The following is a 15,863-nucleotide window of genomic DNA, read 5'->3' on the forward strand; positions in this document are numbered from 1 at the left end:
CTTCTTAAAATCTATTGTTTTCTTCAATGTGGCCCTAACAGAGCTCTCTCCTTCAACTTTTACCAGTTAAATCAATCATGCAGCAGTAAACTAATATTAAAACTAAAAGTTAACAAATCTAGTTTGCTTTACCTTTGGCCTGGGGTCGGTTGGGAGTGAAAAGCTGTATTTTTGGCTGCTGTGAGAAAGTACAAGAGGAAAATATTCCACTCAAGTGTAGATGTGCTGCACACTTGATCACTCTCACGCCGCAATGTCCGATGAATAATTTATATCCCAGTAATAATCTGCATTCACTTCGCATGTCTCCCATGCATGATGAAAAATTCAAAGGATCCCTAAGTGAAATCATTCCACTAATGGGTCCTTTAGTGTGTGGCAAACACACAATAGTAGATCGAGCCTTTTTAAATGAGGTTAACCGTTGGTTGTACAGCAATAGAAATATTACTTTCCATTTCATTTGTGGGAAATTCTTAGTATAACCAGTATAAAATACATCTATTGTATATAAACATATAAAAGTTTTATGAGGAGAGTCAGTGCTGCAGCTGGTAGAGGAGGCACATCAGATAACAGCCTAACCCTTCAGCTCGATGATTTTAAAAAGCACTGAAAATTCATGGGGGGCGTTAGCAAACAAAATCAATAGCAGCTTTACGTGTCTGTTCCCAGAAATGGGAAAAAAAAAGGGTGTATAATCCTGTTAAATGTGACGAATAGTGAGCTAACTCCTCCATTTGAAATTATATAAAGTGAAATAATGCTTTCATGATCCTGTGTAATGGTGTGTTGCAAAAATCAATCATGTTTCAGAAAGTAAGACGTAAGACCCTAACAGTATTTCTTATAATAATAATAATAATAAACAGCTTTTCTAAATTTGTGACTGGGAAGTAAAAGTCAAATATTCCTATTTATATCTTAAATAGGCTAAATGCTGATGATTGGATTGGAATTTTGAGTAAATGTAACACGTCTTCTATAGCTGGAGTTAAGCCTTAGTGCAACAAGCCCCGCCCCACCAACCCTTTGACCCACGCAGCAGTCAAATTGTGTAAGTGTCTGATTTTCAAACAGCTGAGCTCTTGTTTGACGTGCTTCCTTCTTTCTGCAGCAACAAGCTGAGCTGCAATACTGAACTCAAGTTAATCTGCCCACCACAGACGCCTTCTATCTCCCTTCACCCGTCACTGTTTGTGTCTCTGGCTTCTGTTTTACCCCTCGCTCTACTCCCCTCTCTCTCTTTCAAGGTCGATTACGTGTTCCCCCCCCCCCCACACTTGCACAGAGCAGACAGCCAGAGGCGACTGGATCAAATGGTTTCTGGCAAACAAACTCAAATACACATTATTTCCACCTGCTCCGAACACCAGGTGAGTCAGGACATCTCAGAATGTCACAGATTAACTCTGACTGGTCTTGAACAATGGTCTCAAAGTTTGGATTTAGTAATTTGTGCGTTTCTCCTCTCCTCCGTGCTGTGGGTCGGGGGTGCGGTGTTGATGTAAGGAGGTGGTGACGGTGCCACTGTTGATGACAGATGAGGCAGGAGGCAGATAATAGCTGTTGTCAGGAACTCGGTTTTTCTGACTTCTCCCTCGCACGTCTTATTTGTCTGCTCCATGTCACTCCTCACCCCACTTCTGTTCTGTACTTCTTTATCTTTACACTCCCCTGCTTCCTTCCCTCCTTCCCTCTTTATCTTTTCAATTAAATTTACATCTTTCCGCTGCACTTCTCCGTTCGATTCCCAGCAGTGAAATTCCTGCAGTCTCTCTCCATTTTCAGACACAGAGCTGATGAAGGAGGGAGGCTGAAGTGGCCATTAAACAGAGTGAGATAATAATATTACCAGCCATTACTCCAGGAAGCGCACTCCATCCTACTTTGGCGAGACAGCATTACACTGACCTCTGTTTAACTCAGCTCCAAAGGTCAGAGCTGGTAGATCGAATTTGCGACTTTAGATTTGGTCCATTTTTACAGCACATTAGTTCCGAGCTTCTGTCTCAATTCAGCTGTCAATTTTCATTCCGACGCTCACTAATTCCAGGTACTGACGCAGAGAATGAGATATGTCGACGGCTCGTTTTCACTGGAAGCAGCCGGGGGCCTGCGTCGCTCCGCGTGCCTGGCAGGAGTTCGGGGATCCCTCGGAACAGGCAGGAGGAAGTGAGCGAGGAAAAGAACATCTGCTCCGAGTGCTGCCTCTAAGCCGAGACTCTAAGATGAGTATGTGGCTACGAAATGGATAGATAAGTGGATGAATGGACAGATGGATGGCCATTAGATGGATGCTGAATTGAAGTTTCATTTCAAAATAAGGTTTGGGAACATAAACCGCTCTGCTCAGTGCGCACAAGATCTTAAAAGGGTAATTGCTTCAGTGCTACTCTTGCAGGGCGTTTGCTTGTCATGCCAGAAGACGCTCGCCACTTGCCAATCTTAGGTTTGATAATACAGACAGAGCCGACTAAGTAATGCACCAATTAAAAACACATATTTCTACATCATTATATCCACTTGCTGGTGCAGAATACCTATTCAAAGCTAATACTTGATTTAAAGTGCTCTTTATGAGCCTTGATATTTCTATTATAATAACTAGACTGTGCAACAGTGGCTGTAGGTTTGAAAAATGAACATAGACTAACTTTTCAAACTTGTCCAAGTGCATTGACCCTATGTTTGATTCTATATTTCTTATATTTGAGGAATAAACAAGAAGACGTTCATTATGTCAGTTATTGCTTGTGAATGGAGGGAGTAATACAGCCCACTTTAATGTTTCCAGGCTCGAAAGTGCTTTTAGTTCCTCAAAGCTGGGTTAACATGACTTGCTACCATCGAGGAAATAAAATCCCAATGACTAAAATCGAGCTCTGAGCTTCTCCTGGCTTCTTCACTGCAAACCAGAGGGAAGAGCTGTCAAACAGCCAAGAACGTCTGACCTTAAACGGCCCCTTTTTGTCAAATGCAATTTCAGGAGCAGTAAAGCTGTAGGGATATTATCTTTAGTCAAATCATTTATCTTTTGCCAGATTGTCTGCATAATATCTGCCATCAATTTGTGGTAGTTCTCCTCTTAATCCTAACTGGTAATTGAAATGGTCGTGATAATCTCCTCACAGCTGGTTTCTCCAGGACACCTCTTCTCAGTTTGCTGTAACAATATGAAGTAAGTGTGCTGTCAAACTTTATCCAATGTATCAGTAACTCTTCATCTTTTTAACCACTTGTCAGCCTGTGTGGCTGCTGGTTAACATCTTCCTTTTATTTAACAGAACTACAATGAATGGAGTAGTTCCAAAGCTGCCATTGATATCTTTTGACTGCTTGTAGAAATGTGAGATCTAAGTGTCTTCACAACTCCACTGTTCCCCGACCTTTCCTTTTCCCTCAAAGATTTAAAAATCTCTGCCGAATTCCTCAGATTAATTATATTCTTTGTGCTGCTGCCGCACAGTCCTGATTCAAGACAACTCCAAGGACATTTTGAAGCAGAGATCTCTCTTCATCTTCTCAAAAATACTTCAGCAGAGAGTGTGTCCTGTTGGGAGGTTCACTTGATGATCTTGATAGAGGAGCAGGTTGGCATGAGATAAGGGGATTGTAGTAAATAAGTAATACTACTAAGTGTACTTAGTAGTAGTACTTGAATATTGTTATTTAAGTGTGGGTCCATTCTCAAGAACAGAGCAATGAAATGTCAAAGTTAAATGTAAATTATTGTACATGCAAAGGAAAGACTCATGAGAAATGAATGGTGGCATCTTGTTCTCGTCAATATTTCAGGTAAACTGCGTGGCGATGTTTTTTTGGTTTCCCATCGGAAAACACAGGAATTATTTCTGTGGGTATAACTGGATGAAATTTTGTAAAAATGTATAAAAACAATATTCATAATTCAGCCATTAGTGTCTTTTTCCTACATAATAAATGAATGTTGCATCTTTCTTTCAGACATTTCAGCATAATTACAAATATAGCTCCAGTCATTGCACAAGGTTTGGCTTGTGTGCAGAGAACAGTGGTACCGCTGCACCTCAGTGGGGAGTTGAAAAGTCACGATATGAAAGCAGGAAGGAAGTTCTCAGTTCTCACAGACTGTGATATAGATTTTAAAACCCATAATGAATAATGATAAGAAGCTACACCTGTGTGGCTGTGTGTGTGTCTAACCTGCTGAGAGAAGCGCTGCTGGGTCTGGATCTGGTAGTGCTCCCCTGCTGTCGTCCGGCTGATGCTGGCCGCTGTCCCGGCTCTCGGCAGAGTCTCCACCTCCTTGATGGCCTCCATGGAAACACTTTGGGGAAACACCTGGAAGAGCGACGTCACGTACATGAGGACGCTCTTCTTGTCCGGTTGGGGCACCGCCACATCTGAGGAGCAGAAAGTGAGACAATGGTTGAATAAAGATGTTATCAACCTTCATTTATAGGCTGAGTAGGACTCCTCGTGATCGGTAAAAGAATCAGAACCAGTTTCCTGCTACAAAATCTCTCGTCTGGACCAGTTTACATCATTGATTACATTGTCCAGAAACTTTATCAATAATGCATCTTGGCCCATAACTGTTATGAGTCAACGATACCCACTCACTTCTCATGCAATACTTTGCAAACAAAGGATGCTGAGACACAGCAGGAAGGAAGGGAATTCTCAGCTTAGACTATGGAGGTACTTCCAGACAGCAAGTGGTTCTCCATGGGTTTTGGCTGCAGATTTGCCACTGGAGACTGGCAATTGCATCAGTTCATGATGGGTGAACTTTAATGTGACCATGGCAACCACAGAAACTACAGGGCAGCAACTTTTGTAGGCCACTGATGACTCATTTAACTGGTATCTGAGCTGATGATGATGATTCACCTCTGATTCAGCAGCAGAGAAAGAGACAGAATCTGTGGGAAAGTCTGAATATCCAGTCTGGAGAATCGACCACTTTGAACCTGCTGCATTAATCGCGTCATGTTGCTAACCACTTCCTCTGTTTGAGCTACAATCATCATTATTCTGGGTGGATAGCGGTTATCATTAGCCTGCGGTGTAAAGGCTGGTGCGATCCGAGGTAGCTGGGAGTTTGATACCGTCTGAAAGCACCAATCTTAAATAGATGTGAGCTGATTTTTGTCCCTTGTGATATTAAACTGAATATCTGTGGCTTTGGGGCTGTTGGCTGTGCAAAACAACATATGAGAAGATGTTAAGTTTAAAATTGCCTTTTGAGCCCTAAAAAACAGAAACACAAAGATCTCAGAAACTTGGGCAAGTTTCAACATTTGACATGTGTGTATCCATGTGGGGATAAGAGCATGGCGACTTCTCAGGTATCTCACAGCCTGCAGGGTGATGGAGCAGACAGTCATTTGTCTCAGTGTCCACTAACGACTGGAGGCCTCTGTTTGTACTGCTTTTTTAATTTCCCATAGCATCGCTGTGTGTCAGTCAGCCTGTCTGCCAGGAAGCTTACAGCTAAACCGAGTCCAAGCGAACTCGTCCAACAGGTAGATGAGATGAGGGGCGATTTCAAGACGGGTGGCCAAGAGCCTGGGGCCTGGGCAAAACTAGCACAGACGGATGGCAGCAGATGAATGAGCTTCGTAAGAGCCTGAGACGCAGAGAGAAAGAAGATAAGGAGTAAGTTTAAGTTTAAGCCGAGGGAGAAGCGTCTGGGAGCGAGAGAGGGGGAGGAAAAAACCCTGTTAATAAACTGCTGGTTGTAGCTCTGTGTAGAGCGAGGTTAGCTCATGACTTTAAGAGTAACAAATGGCAGCAAAAAGAAAGAAAATACACAAACTGTGTGTTTGCTGTGCACCAAGGAAGCTACTGTATGTGTGTTAGCTGATGTGAGCCTGAGGGAAATAAACTGACAGAGTAATAGTTGTATATTTGGGCTGTGGAACATTGACTTATGAGCATCAGAGAGAAATCTCAGGGTGTTATTGTTTGTCTGAGGAGGACAAACAGCTCCATAAACACTGCCACCATCTGCAGGAGTGTGTCGATGTGCACACGCCTCCCTAACTGCTTTTGATTCCTCGGTTTTTCTGTCTAATCTCCATTTTTATCATTTCACCACAGCTCTGCTACGTGTGCATACTAATTATGGATGTTTGTGTGTGTAACGGAGGTTTCCTGTGTGTGTTTGAGTGGATTGTATGTGTGTGTTCAGGCATGTCAGTGTGTACAGCATCTAAATGAATGACTACATATGTGTTTGTTGTTTTTTCTCACATGTTGCTTCAAGGTTATCTGCTTGCTTCTGTTTGTCTGTGTGTGCAGTGATTACATCTAAACATACACTGCGTAGTTTGGATTCAATATTTTAAATTTGCTGATATTTATCTTGTAAAATCTTATTCTTGCACCAAACATACACTAGATTATTCCATTCATGACTTGTCCTTGATGCTACATCCCCCATCAGATCAGATGTAACTTTAGAGATAAACAGTTTGGTGGAGAGAAACTTGTCAAACCAATATTCCACACTTTGCTGTGTTTGTTCAAGAGCTATATATGTGACTCCCGAGAAATACAATTTGAGAAGCGAGTTGAAACTCAGAGCTTTGACTCCGGGCTGCAGACGCGAACAAAGGCTTGAGAGCAAAGGGAAACAATGCAGAGACGAACAAGGAAAGTGGAAAAGGAATTAGAGTGAGACGCAGACAAAGACGGGATAAACAAAAGGTAGAGATACACAGAGAAAAACAGGTAAGAGAAGAAATTAAACCATCAGATCCTCTTTCTAATGCTTTAAGAAAGCACATGTGTGAATGTTAAATTAATTAAATCCACTTGTTGGCATATGTATCAACAAGCTCTTTTTTTAATTTATCGAGGACACAGTCTGTTTGAATCATATCAAAACTGACGAAGGTGTAAAATGTGAGTGCTGTTGTTGAGGAACTCTTCTGGGCAGATGTCTTATCGCGCAATATGCTGCAGGTTGATCTGAATTTAAATCAATCGCTTGCATTTAAAATCCTCCTCACGCCTTGTTTATTCTGACAAACTTTCTACTTGTCTCAACCAACGATCGTTGCACTGCAGTTTGAATCAGAACTCAGCTTCAGGGCTTTGACTCAGAACTCAAAGGCATGAACACATCACACCTGAGACGTTTTCAGACATGAACTCCGGGAAATTCGGGCAGTTTCCAGTGTTTTTTCCTTTCACATAAGAAGAACGTAGCAGGAGATCGTACGGGTCTGATGCGTTCCCAACAACAGGAGAATGTCTGGAGCATTCAGGCGAGGGGTGGCGCCCGGGTGGAGCAGCAGGAGGCAGGACGTTACCCTTAAATCCTGCTGCAGAAAGCACCTTTTTGTTTACGTTTTATTTGCGTTCTCACATACAGCGCTTTTGCAAAAATTTCTGGAAAATGTCCGAACTTAGGTGCATGTGTGAAAGCATCTGTTTTATCCACCTCTGGTCATGTTCAGTTCGACTTAATCCCCGTGTGTGTGGAATATAACAAAGCCGCCTCATTTATTCAGAAGAACGAGGGAATCTGTCGAGCTGCGGTGCCAACATAGAGGGTTCTGGCAAAACAAATACAAGGTCATCTGGTGTTTCTGTTTATCTCATGATTGCCACGAGAGAGATAAAACGGTTACTGCCATAATTACTTTCCAGAGTAGTAGCATCCTGTATTATAACCTTCTGTCTGTGTTTTGGTGCCTGATAAGCCTTTAACCCATTAATCTGTTACTCCACGGACCTGGATCATATTTCTGGCTCAGTCTAAACCTGGAAGGGGGCAGAGTGTTTGAATTCAGGACCCTGAGCCAGTAGAAGTGGCTCTGCCTGAGGAAAAAAGGTTTGCTGAGTCAGTATCATCTTTTAAATTTAATCTTAAATCCTGATTTTGTTCATTTTACATCAACATCCTCCTCGGGAAAATAAATGTATTCTTTTCACATTTGTTTTATTCATTTTTGAACGATAACTGAGGGTGAGGGTAGAAAAATATTCACTTCCTGTATTAAGTCTAAGAAAAGTTAGATAAACCATCATTAAGCAGCCCTGTCTCTTACTCCCACCCAACTTTATCTTTATCGACCTCTTTCTGATGAGTGCAGTAAATCTGGATCTGCTGTATGTTCGCACAAAAACAACAACACCCCCATTTGTCACACAGAGACAATGTTGCAGTAAACTTTGACCCCGGTCATCTTGCCTCACTTTATCCTCTTGCCTTGACAGTTTTGATTAAGAGCCTATAAACTGGTCTGAGGTCAGCGGCAGCCCTGGCAGTTATAGATGCCTCTGTGAATGTACTAACTTCTCAGGCAAGTAAAGGATGTTCTTGCCGATCTGTCCCCTGTGCATCCAGGATCAAGTCCCTCCTTATGCCCAATCACATCATGGGTCATGATTAGAAGGCGTGAAACACAATGGGTGCTTCATCTTTACTAGTGTTCTTTTCTGAAATTAGCAGTGTTTTTGTGTTGCATGTGTGCGACTGTGTGTGTGTGTGTGTGTGAGTTACCCTCAGGGTCCAGCAGTCTGTCTATGCCCAGGTGTTGTTCCGCCTTACTGAAGGCGTGTTCCAGTCTGTCGATCGCTGACGTCTTCTTCTCCACCGAGCTCCAATCAAAAAGCTCAGGTCTAGAAGAGAAACAAAACGCTGATCATACTGAACCTGTATTTTAATTTAGCCAGATGAAGAGAAATATCAAGGATTTGCAGGATCATGTCCCCGGTTGATCGTCGTCTCAGAGCCTCAGTGGAAATGCTTTATCACATGTTGCATTCCCCACAGTAAACAGGGCTGACATTTTGGTAATAAAAATGTTTAATGCATTTTATTATAATGCTCATAGTTAAAGTTTCGCAAAAAAATGAAACACAGTGTAATTGTCTCACTTCAGCTGATGCAGCTAAGTTTATTTCTGGAATTAGGTTACGGTCAGTCAGCAACCGCTCATCTGCCGTGCAGCGATTCTGAGCTGGACGCAGTCAACCCAGTCCGCCATTCATTTCCTCAGTGAACAATGGAAGTAGACCCTTATGATGCAGAAGAGCAAGTTCACCTTGTATGTGATTTGATTTTAAATTCGCCAAATGTTCCTTTACTACAGGAGCAACAGGGCAAACGATGTGCAGGGCCGTGCCCTTGGTGTGCGTGATCTCTCCTGCCGTAAGGCGCCTGCTGCCAGATGCTACCTAGACATTATTTAATTCATAATTATACGAGGCCTGAGACCCAAACTCTCCTGGTTATCCACCGAGTCAGATGGACTCTTTGTATCAACTCTGCGGAGCCATTCATCCATTTATTCATCTGGCCGTTCATTTTTTATCCATTAACTGCTTAAGTATGTATTTGTTCATTCGATCATTCAATCACGGGCGTGGGCTCACATAAGAATCAGAGTGCACGGTGCCAGACTGTTGCTGTTCACTTGGTGCCACAGGTCAGACAGCCACTAGCGACCAGAGGGGTGGGGGGGGGGTGGGGGGGTTTTCAAAGCCAAATCATTTCATAGTAACTTAGCAACACACTACCCACAATTGGCCTTTTGTTAAACGAGTGACAGAATAATAGTTTTTAAGATTTCCGATGTGTGGTTGCAAGACAGATGAGATCAGAAGTCAACTATTTAATGTTTAACTGAAGCTTCTGGCTGCTATGACTCAGTTACAGTGGGCTATTTGCTGGTTGGTTTAACAAAGTGCACAGTGGTGGGTTTGACAGCACCGATCCATCACCACACATCTAGCTTCACTGACACCTGACCTTTACCTCGTGGATGAGCTCAGGACATCCTCACTTTCATCTTCATTTCAGGATGTTCCTGAATCCGTTCTATGTAGACTGGCTGTCTGGAAATATTTACAAAGATTCCCCCTCTGCTTGTTTAGTCTCAGCTACCTAAACACAACCCTCAGCTACATTACACTACACGCACAGGTTTGTCAATATATATGAGGAATAATTACAAAATCTTACTCTGAACAAACAGGCTCATGGGACATTTTAATCATGGCAAAAACAACACTGACAAATAAAATAGAGATTCCTCCATGCGTTGCAAGCAGCAACACTGACAGTCCAACTCATTGACGTCCAGTCTACAGCTGATTAGGTTTAAATGAAGACTACGTCAGGCTTAATTTAGCTGCCACTGTCTGCCTCTGTGGCCCCGTCTCTTTTCGTCCTTTTTCTCAGTTTAATGGGATCATTTTACACCTCCAAGTATATCTTATACAATTTGTGAACAAGATCCTAATTTAGGCATCTTAATAATCCAATAGTTTCTCCCTCTGCACCTCTTTGACTTCCCACTATCTGTCCATTTCTTGTCTGTGTCTATTATTTTATTATCTTCCCTTGTCTCTCTGTATGAACACACACACACGTTGCTGTACTATACCTGTGGCTGTGGATGAGGGCATTGAAGGCCAATCCATCATTCCAGCTGCTGGAGAAGTTAACCACGTTGACCTGAGGACAGAGATAATGGATATTAAAGGGCCAACCGGTGAATGCAGTGTGACAGCCACCATAGAAACACTCTGATCCCAACACGGGACAATTTGTATAAGTACTCACTGGATTGAAGACTTATTTTACCTCTAAAATTGATATAGAAATACAGTGACAGAATGCTGTGGCTCAAAATGGATTTCAAATGTAATATATTAATCTGCATCCACACGTTCAAGGTGTGCAACAGAGGAGAATATACTCTGATTTGGAAGAGAGCAAATGTTCCTACCACTGAAATGGTAAGTCAAATGGATTTTTTTTTTTACCCTGAAAATGGATTTTTAGGAGAAATTCTCAAGTCTTTTAGTTTCACACTCACTAATAATATATTGGCACTAATCCCAGATCTGGAGAAACACCTGAACCGTCTCCATTATTTACTGGACCAAAGCCTAAATGTCCATTAGGCTTCATGAAATCTGTTAATAAAGAGGTTTGGGATATCCTGTCAAACAGGCAGACTAGAAAAGAAAAGGAAAATGGGTGTAATCCAATAAATGCCACAAAAAAATGAAAGGCAGACAAATGTGGCAGACTGCCAGTTAATAAGTGAATTATCTTGTTTCCTGAAAAACCAGGTGAGAGTGCAGAGGAGGAGAACCTGTGGACTGAGTGTGAAACTCAGGACCTACCTGAGGATACTGGCACGTGTTCTGACGAACCCAACTCAGCAGAATCTTCTCACTGTTGGTCTGCTGTAGGCCCGCCATCACATCCTTCATCACATCCTTTACCTGCACACACAGAAAGACACATTCAAGCTTCATCCACGTGCGTATAACAAAGGATTTGAACATGTAGACTCTCCAGTGTGATAATCTGAATCTCATCGTAGAGGGTGGTGTTTATATGAGGCTTTGAATAATTAACTAATTAGTTGATTAAGTTGTTCCTGGAGATAAATTGGCCTCTTTAAATGTCTGAGTTCCACTTATATATCTTAGCTTGATGCTAATATGATGCCTGGTGATGTAACAACACAACAATAAAGAGACATTTTATAAAAATAACTGCTGCTTTCTAGCAACGTTTTGACACGGCCTGTCAGTGGAGACGTTGAATTTTCATACATCGGTAACTCCACACTGTAGCACACACACACACTCAGTAGAAGTGCACACAACACAGTCAAAGAACACAAGTGTGTGGATGTTGTTGCAGCGTGCACAAGGTGGATTTTTGGCAGGTTGTGAGTGACAGTTTTAGAGCACTCGTTCGGGGCTCGGAGGGAAAGAGAGAGAGCTGTTACACTTTTCACTGGGCGGATGAGCATTATTCATGCAAACCTTACCCACCACCGTTCTATCAGCCACATACGCACACTCACACATGCATGTACACACACACACACACACACATACACACATGCAAAAGGTGGTTTAGTGTTTCCCTCCTCTGAGCTCCAATTTTCTTATAAACTCAGCTCTCCTCCTCTGCCTCACTGTCCTTGCTTTCTGGACTTTAACGCAGACACACACACACACACACACACACACACACACACAGAAACGCACACAGTCACACACTTTTGCAGCCACACAGTGTGACCCAGTGCAAACTTCCGAGCATTGGCTCGATAGACAAGTTCAAAAACAGTTGAGTCAAAAAAAAATCTGAAAAACACACACACACAACGTTTGATTAAACCTGTGAAGAGAGTTCAATGTAATTTGTTGGTGAGGCAAATTCCCAGCAAGGGGACTCATGAGGATCTCTTTCATATCCGTGCGCACACAGACACACACAGACACACACACACACACACACAGACACACACATACACACACACACACAGAGCTTTGTTAGCAATTCCTCAAAGAATGTGGCCTGCCAGGTAAAAAAAAGGGCTCATTTGGGAGTAGGTCACCGAATGCATTTCCACTTTAATTGGAGGGGCGCTTTGACAAAGACTGCTGTACACACACACTCTACACACTGACAGAGATGAGAACACACGAACACACGAACACACACACACACACACACACACACACACACACACACACACACACACACACACACAGAGGAGCACTCACAGACTGGCATACGTGCCCACACACAGGCAAAATGATAACCTCCAGGGCGTAGCAGGCTTTAACATATTCATAAACTACATACACAGACACACACTTATTTGCTTCCCACAATCACTCAGCCAACACAAGCATCTCATTACAGACCCATGTTTTTCTATTAATCGTGTCATTAAGTCTATAACAAAACTAGTTTTATTGAGACATTAGCCTCAATTCAAGTTGATGTGGAGAGAAACACAGAGATATATTGTAATGTACACGACACCGACTCTACATGTTGTTGGTTTTAAACACCGACTCCATCACCAAACACACTTTGAACCTTAAACACAGCTTAGGGAGAGAAGTAGCCAGTAGTGAAGGATTAATATTGCTCTGTGAACTGGAAGAAAGATGAAAAGCAGCGAAGGGAAAAAGCCCAGGAGAGTTTGAGACATAATGAAAAGAAAAACATTAAAGGAAACTTGTAGTGCTGTTTTATGCACTCGCACTTGATGTGGCCAGTGGATGTGCTTTTCTCCGAAGCTATGATGTTGCAAACCTGACCTGTGATTGGAAACTAATGCAAACCACTGACGCACCACATTTTCTCTATCTGGATCTCTGTGATGTTCAAACTGGACGTCTGCAGTAATATGTGAGTGTTTCCTTAATCAATAGACAGAGCAATGTACACGAGCCTTCTATGTCCTAGCTCCTTCAGTTAGTGCATCGTGGAATCAGGTGTTAATGGTGTTGATGCAGTTTAGTGAAGAAGCTCCACGTGTGATCATCTCACCAACATGGCTGCAGACATGTTAGACAGTGTATCTTCTTAATCTTCGCTATAAAACTCTGTGTTTCCCTTTAAATTGACTCATTTGAACGCAATGTAATTCAATTATACTGTTAAATGGATTAAGCTGGATGACTCAATACTCATCAAGGTCAAGGTAAATGAAAGAACGTGCCATCTATACAGGCTCAGCGCGATGAAAGGTTGCAAATATTTGGTACAACTTCAAATATATGTAGAAATTCAAACTGGAGGCTTGAAGAAAAGGACACACACACACACACACACACACACACACACACACACACACACACACACACACACACACACACACACACACACACACACACACACACACACACACACACACACACACACACACACACACACACACACACACACACACACCTGCCAGTGGAGAATGATGCTCCAGATGAGCCCGAGAATCAGTTTGTGATTCCCATCAACGATGTCTGCCGCTCCAATATTCACCAGATCAACCTGTGTGTGTGTGGGGGGGGGGGGAGACACGCAGACAGAAAACTCTCATTACACCATTCATTTAACAAAATCTATTTTGAAAAATTGATAATTTTAAAATCTAATTTAAATTGCTACCGTTTATTTCAGCTAGAGTCTGTCATATGATCCTGTTAATGAATATATTCTCAGCCTTTTACTGTGTTTTCACTCTTTGTATTGTTATCACTGCAAAAACATATTTTAAAATGCATTTTGTCTAGTAAATATTGCATATATACATATATACATAGATTAGAAGAGAAAGAACACCAGGGCAATTGTGTTGTGGAATAGGGAGAAAATACCAAAGCCAAATTGTGGTTTGGCAAAACATAAAAGAGACAGTAGCATAAAAGAGCAGGTAAAACAGATAAACACATGTTTTTCTTAGATAAGAAAGTAAAACGTACCCAAAAGACACAAGTTTAAATATATATGGAAATGAAGTTAAAGCTGAGGGGCCGTTTAGTTCAAGTTCCTCCCTGTTTGCTTTAACCACTGATTTATTTAATGTATATTAATGCAGACATATTTCATTGCACTTTCATGCAGGCTCACATCAGGATGAAGGGGAAACTGTGTGTGTCAGCGTGTGTGTGTGTGTGTGTGTGTGTGTGTGTGTGTGTGTGTGTGTGTGTGTGTGTGTGTGTGTGTGTGTGTGTGTGTGTGTGTGTGTGCATACTCACATTGTTCTTCTGCAAGATCTGCAGAGCCCGGTTGACATTGTTGAGTGAGTGAACACGTGTGAATCCTCTCTCCAGCCTCACCTTAACACACACACACACACAAAGAGGGAGAGAGAGACAGAGGAGATTGTTGTTGCATTAACAGACCTTGCTCAGGGGCGGCCATTACCACTACAAACAGCCACATTACAATGAAAGAAGTGTGTGTGTGTGTGTGTGTGTGTGTGTCTCTGTTTGAAATAGAAGAAGGGAGAGATGAGGGAAGAGAAGGAATGGAGGTGGGGGTAAGATGAAGAGAAAGACAGACACAAACAAAGTGAAAGAGGGACAGATTGCAACAAGCAGACGAGGTGCAGGAAGTGAAGAGAGCTGGAGGACAACATAAAAACAAGGTAGGAGTAAAAGTTTGATTGACACCGTGGGATGTGCTGGTGTGTGTTTGGCTTAAGTCTGAGATCTTGGCGTCAGTTGCAAAGTGACATGGCACGGCCGCGTGGCATTCTGTTCATTTGGCGAGGATGGTTTCCAAAAGGATTAAAAATAGATGGATCTCCTTCTTCACGCTATCCTCTTCTGATGACTGAGAGCAATATACTCTGGTATCTGGTATGTTTCTGTTTAGATATGTGTGTTAGGGGGGTTAGTGTGTGTGTGTGTGTGTGTGTGTATTTATACCAGCTGATGTCCTGACAGCCCCTCCAGCAGCTCCAGCAGGCGACGTCCATCACACAGGTCTGAGAACAGATTCGCCACAGGTGGTTTCCCTGTCTGCAACACACACAAACATACCATTATCAGCAATTTACCGAACCTAGGAAAATGGAAGGACTGCATTGACAGTGATTGTAAATATTTCATCCATGGAAAAGTGAAATGGGCCCGTCTGCCTCTCTTCAATGGCCAAAACAACATGAGAGTAGATCAATGTGAAGATAACACTTCACACCCAAGAGGTGGTTCGTTATCACTGCGGACACGTCCAGGATTACAAGCAAGGACTTGCCTCATATTGGAAGATGCTGCAGGTTAAATACTGGGACGTGTGAGCTCCTCCACAGCACTGAGAGTAAAGGAGAATTCCAAAACAGCCCAAAGATCAGTCGTCAGATATGAGGACATGTAAGGTTTCAAGGTAAATGATTGAAATTCACGAAAAGACGGCGTTTTGCAAATCTGCTGCTGGCTGCTGGGAGAGGGAGCAGAATGTATAATAGTTCCTGAGCTGAACTTTATATATAGTGCTATTAATAATATGAGGAATCAAATCTGAAACTAACTCATTTAACTGTTTATCATTAAGCAAACTTCTGCTTCTTCTATTTTACTTTCCACGCCCACTG

At 42.3% G+C, this 15,863-nt stretch overlaps 1 protein-coding gene across 13 annotated transcripts in view; it reads right to left on the reverse strand.

Annotated features, from left to right (window-relative positions):
- dmd (dystrophin) overlaps positions 1–15,863 on the reverse strand; it is a 177,103-nt gene that overhangs the window by 98,059 nt on the left and 63,181 nt on the right. For all 13 annotated transcript variants that reach the window (XM_034605352.1, XM_034605394.1, XM_034605431.1 and 10 more), the window contains exons 3-9: positions 15,199–15,291; positions 14,524–14,604; positions 13,724–13,816; positions 11,137–11,238; positions 10,389–10,459; positions 8,501–8,619; positions 4,186–4,385 (exon numbers count right to left, since the gene is read on the reverse strand). In XM_034605352.1, the coding sequence (XP_034461243.1) occupies positions 4,186–4,385; positions 8,501–8,619; positions 10,389–10,459; positions 11,137–11,238; positions 13,724–13,816; positions 14,524–14,604; positions 15,199–15,291 (759 nt within the window). The remainder of the gene's footprint in view (positions 1–4,185; positions 4,386–8,500; positions 8,620–10,388; positions 10,460–11,136; positions 11,239–13,723; positions 13,817–14,523; positions 14,605–15,198; positions 15,292–15,863) is intronic.

This window comes from Hippoglossus hippoglossus, chromosome 2 (assembly GCF_009819705.1).
Source record: "Hippoglossus hippoglossus isolate fHipHip1 chromosome 2, fHipHip1.pri, whole genome shotgun sequence".
NCBI lineage: Eukaryota > Metazoa > Chordata > Actinopteri > Pleuronectiformes > Pleuronectidae > Hippoglossus > Hippoglossus hippoglossus.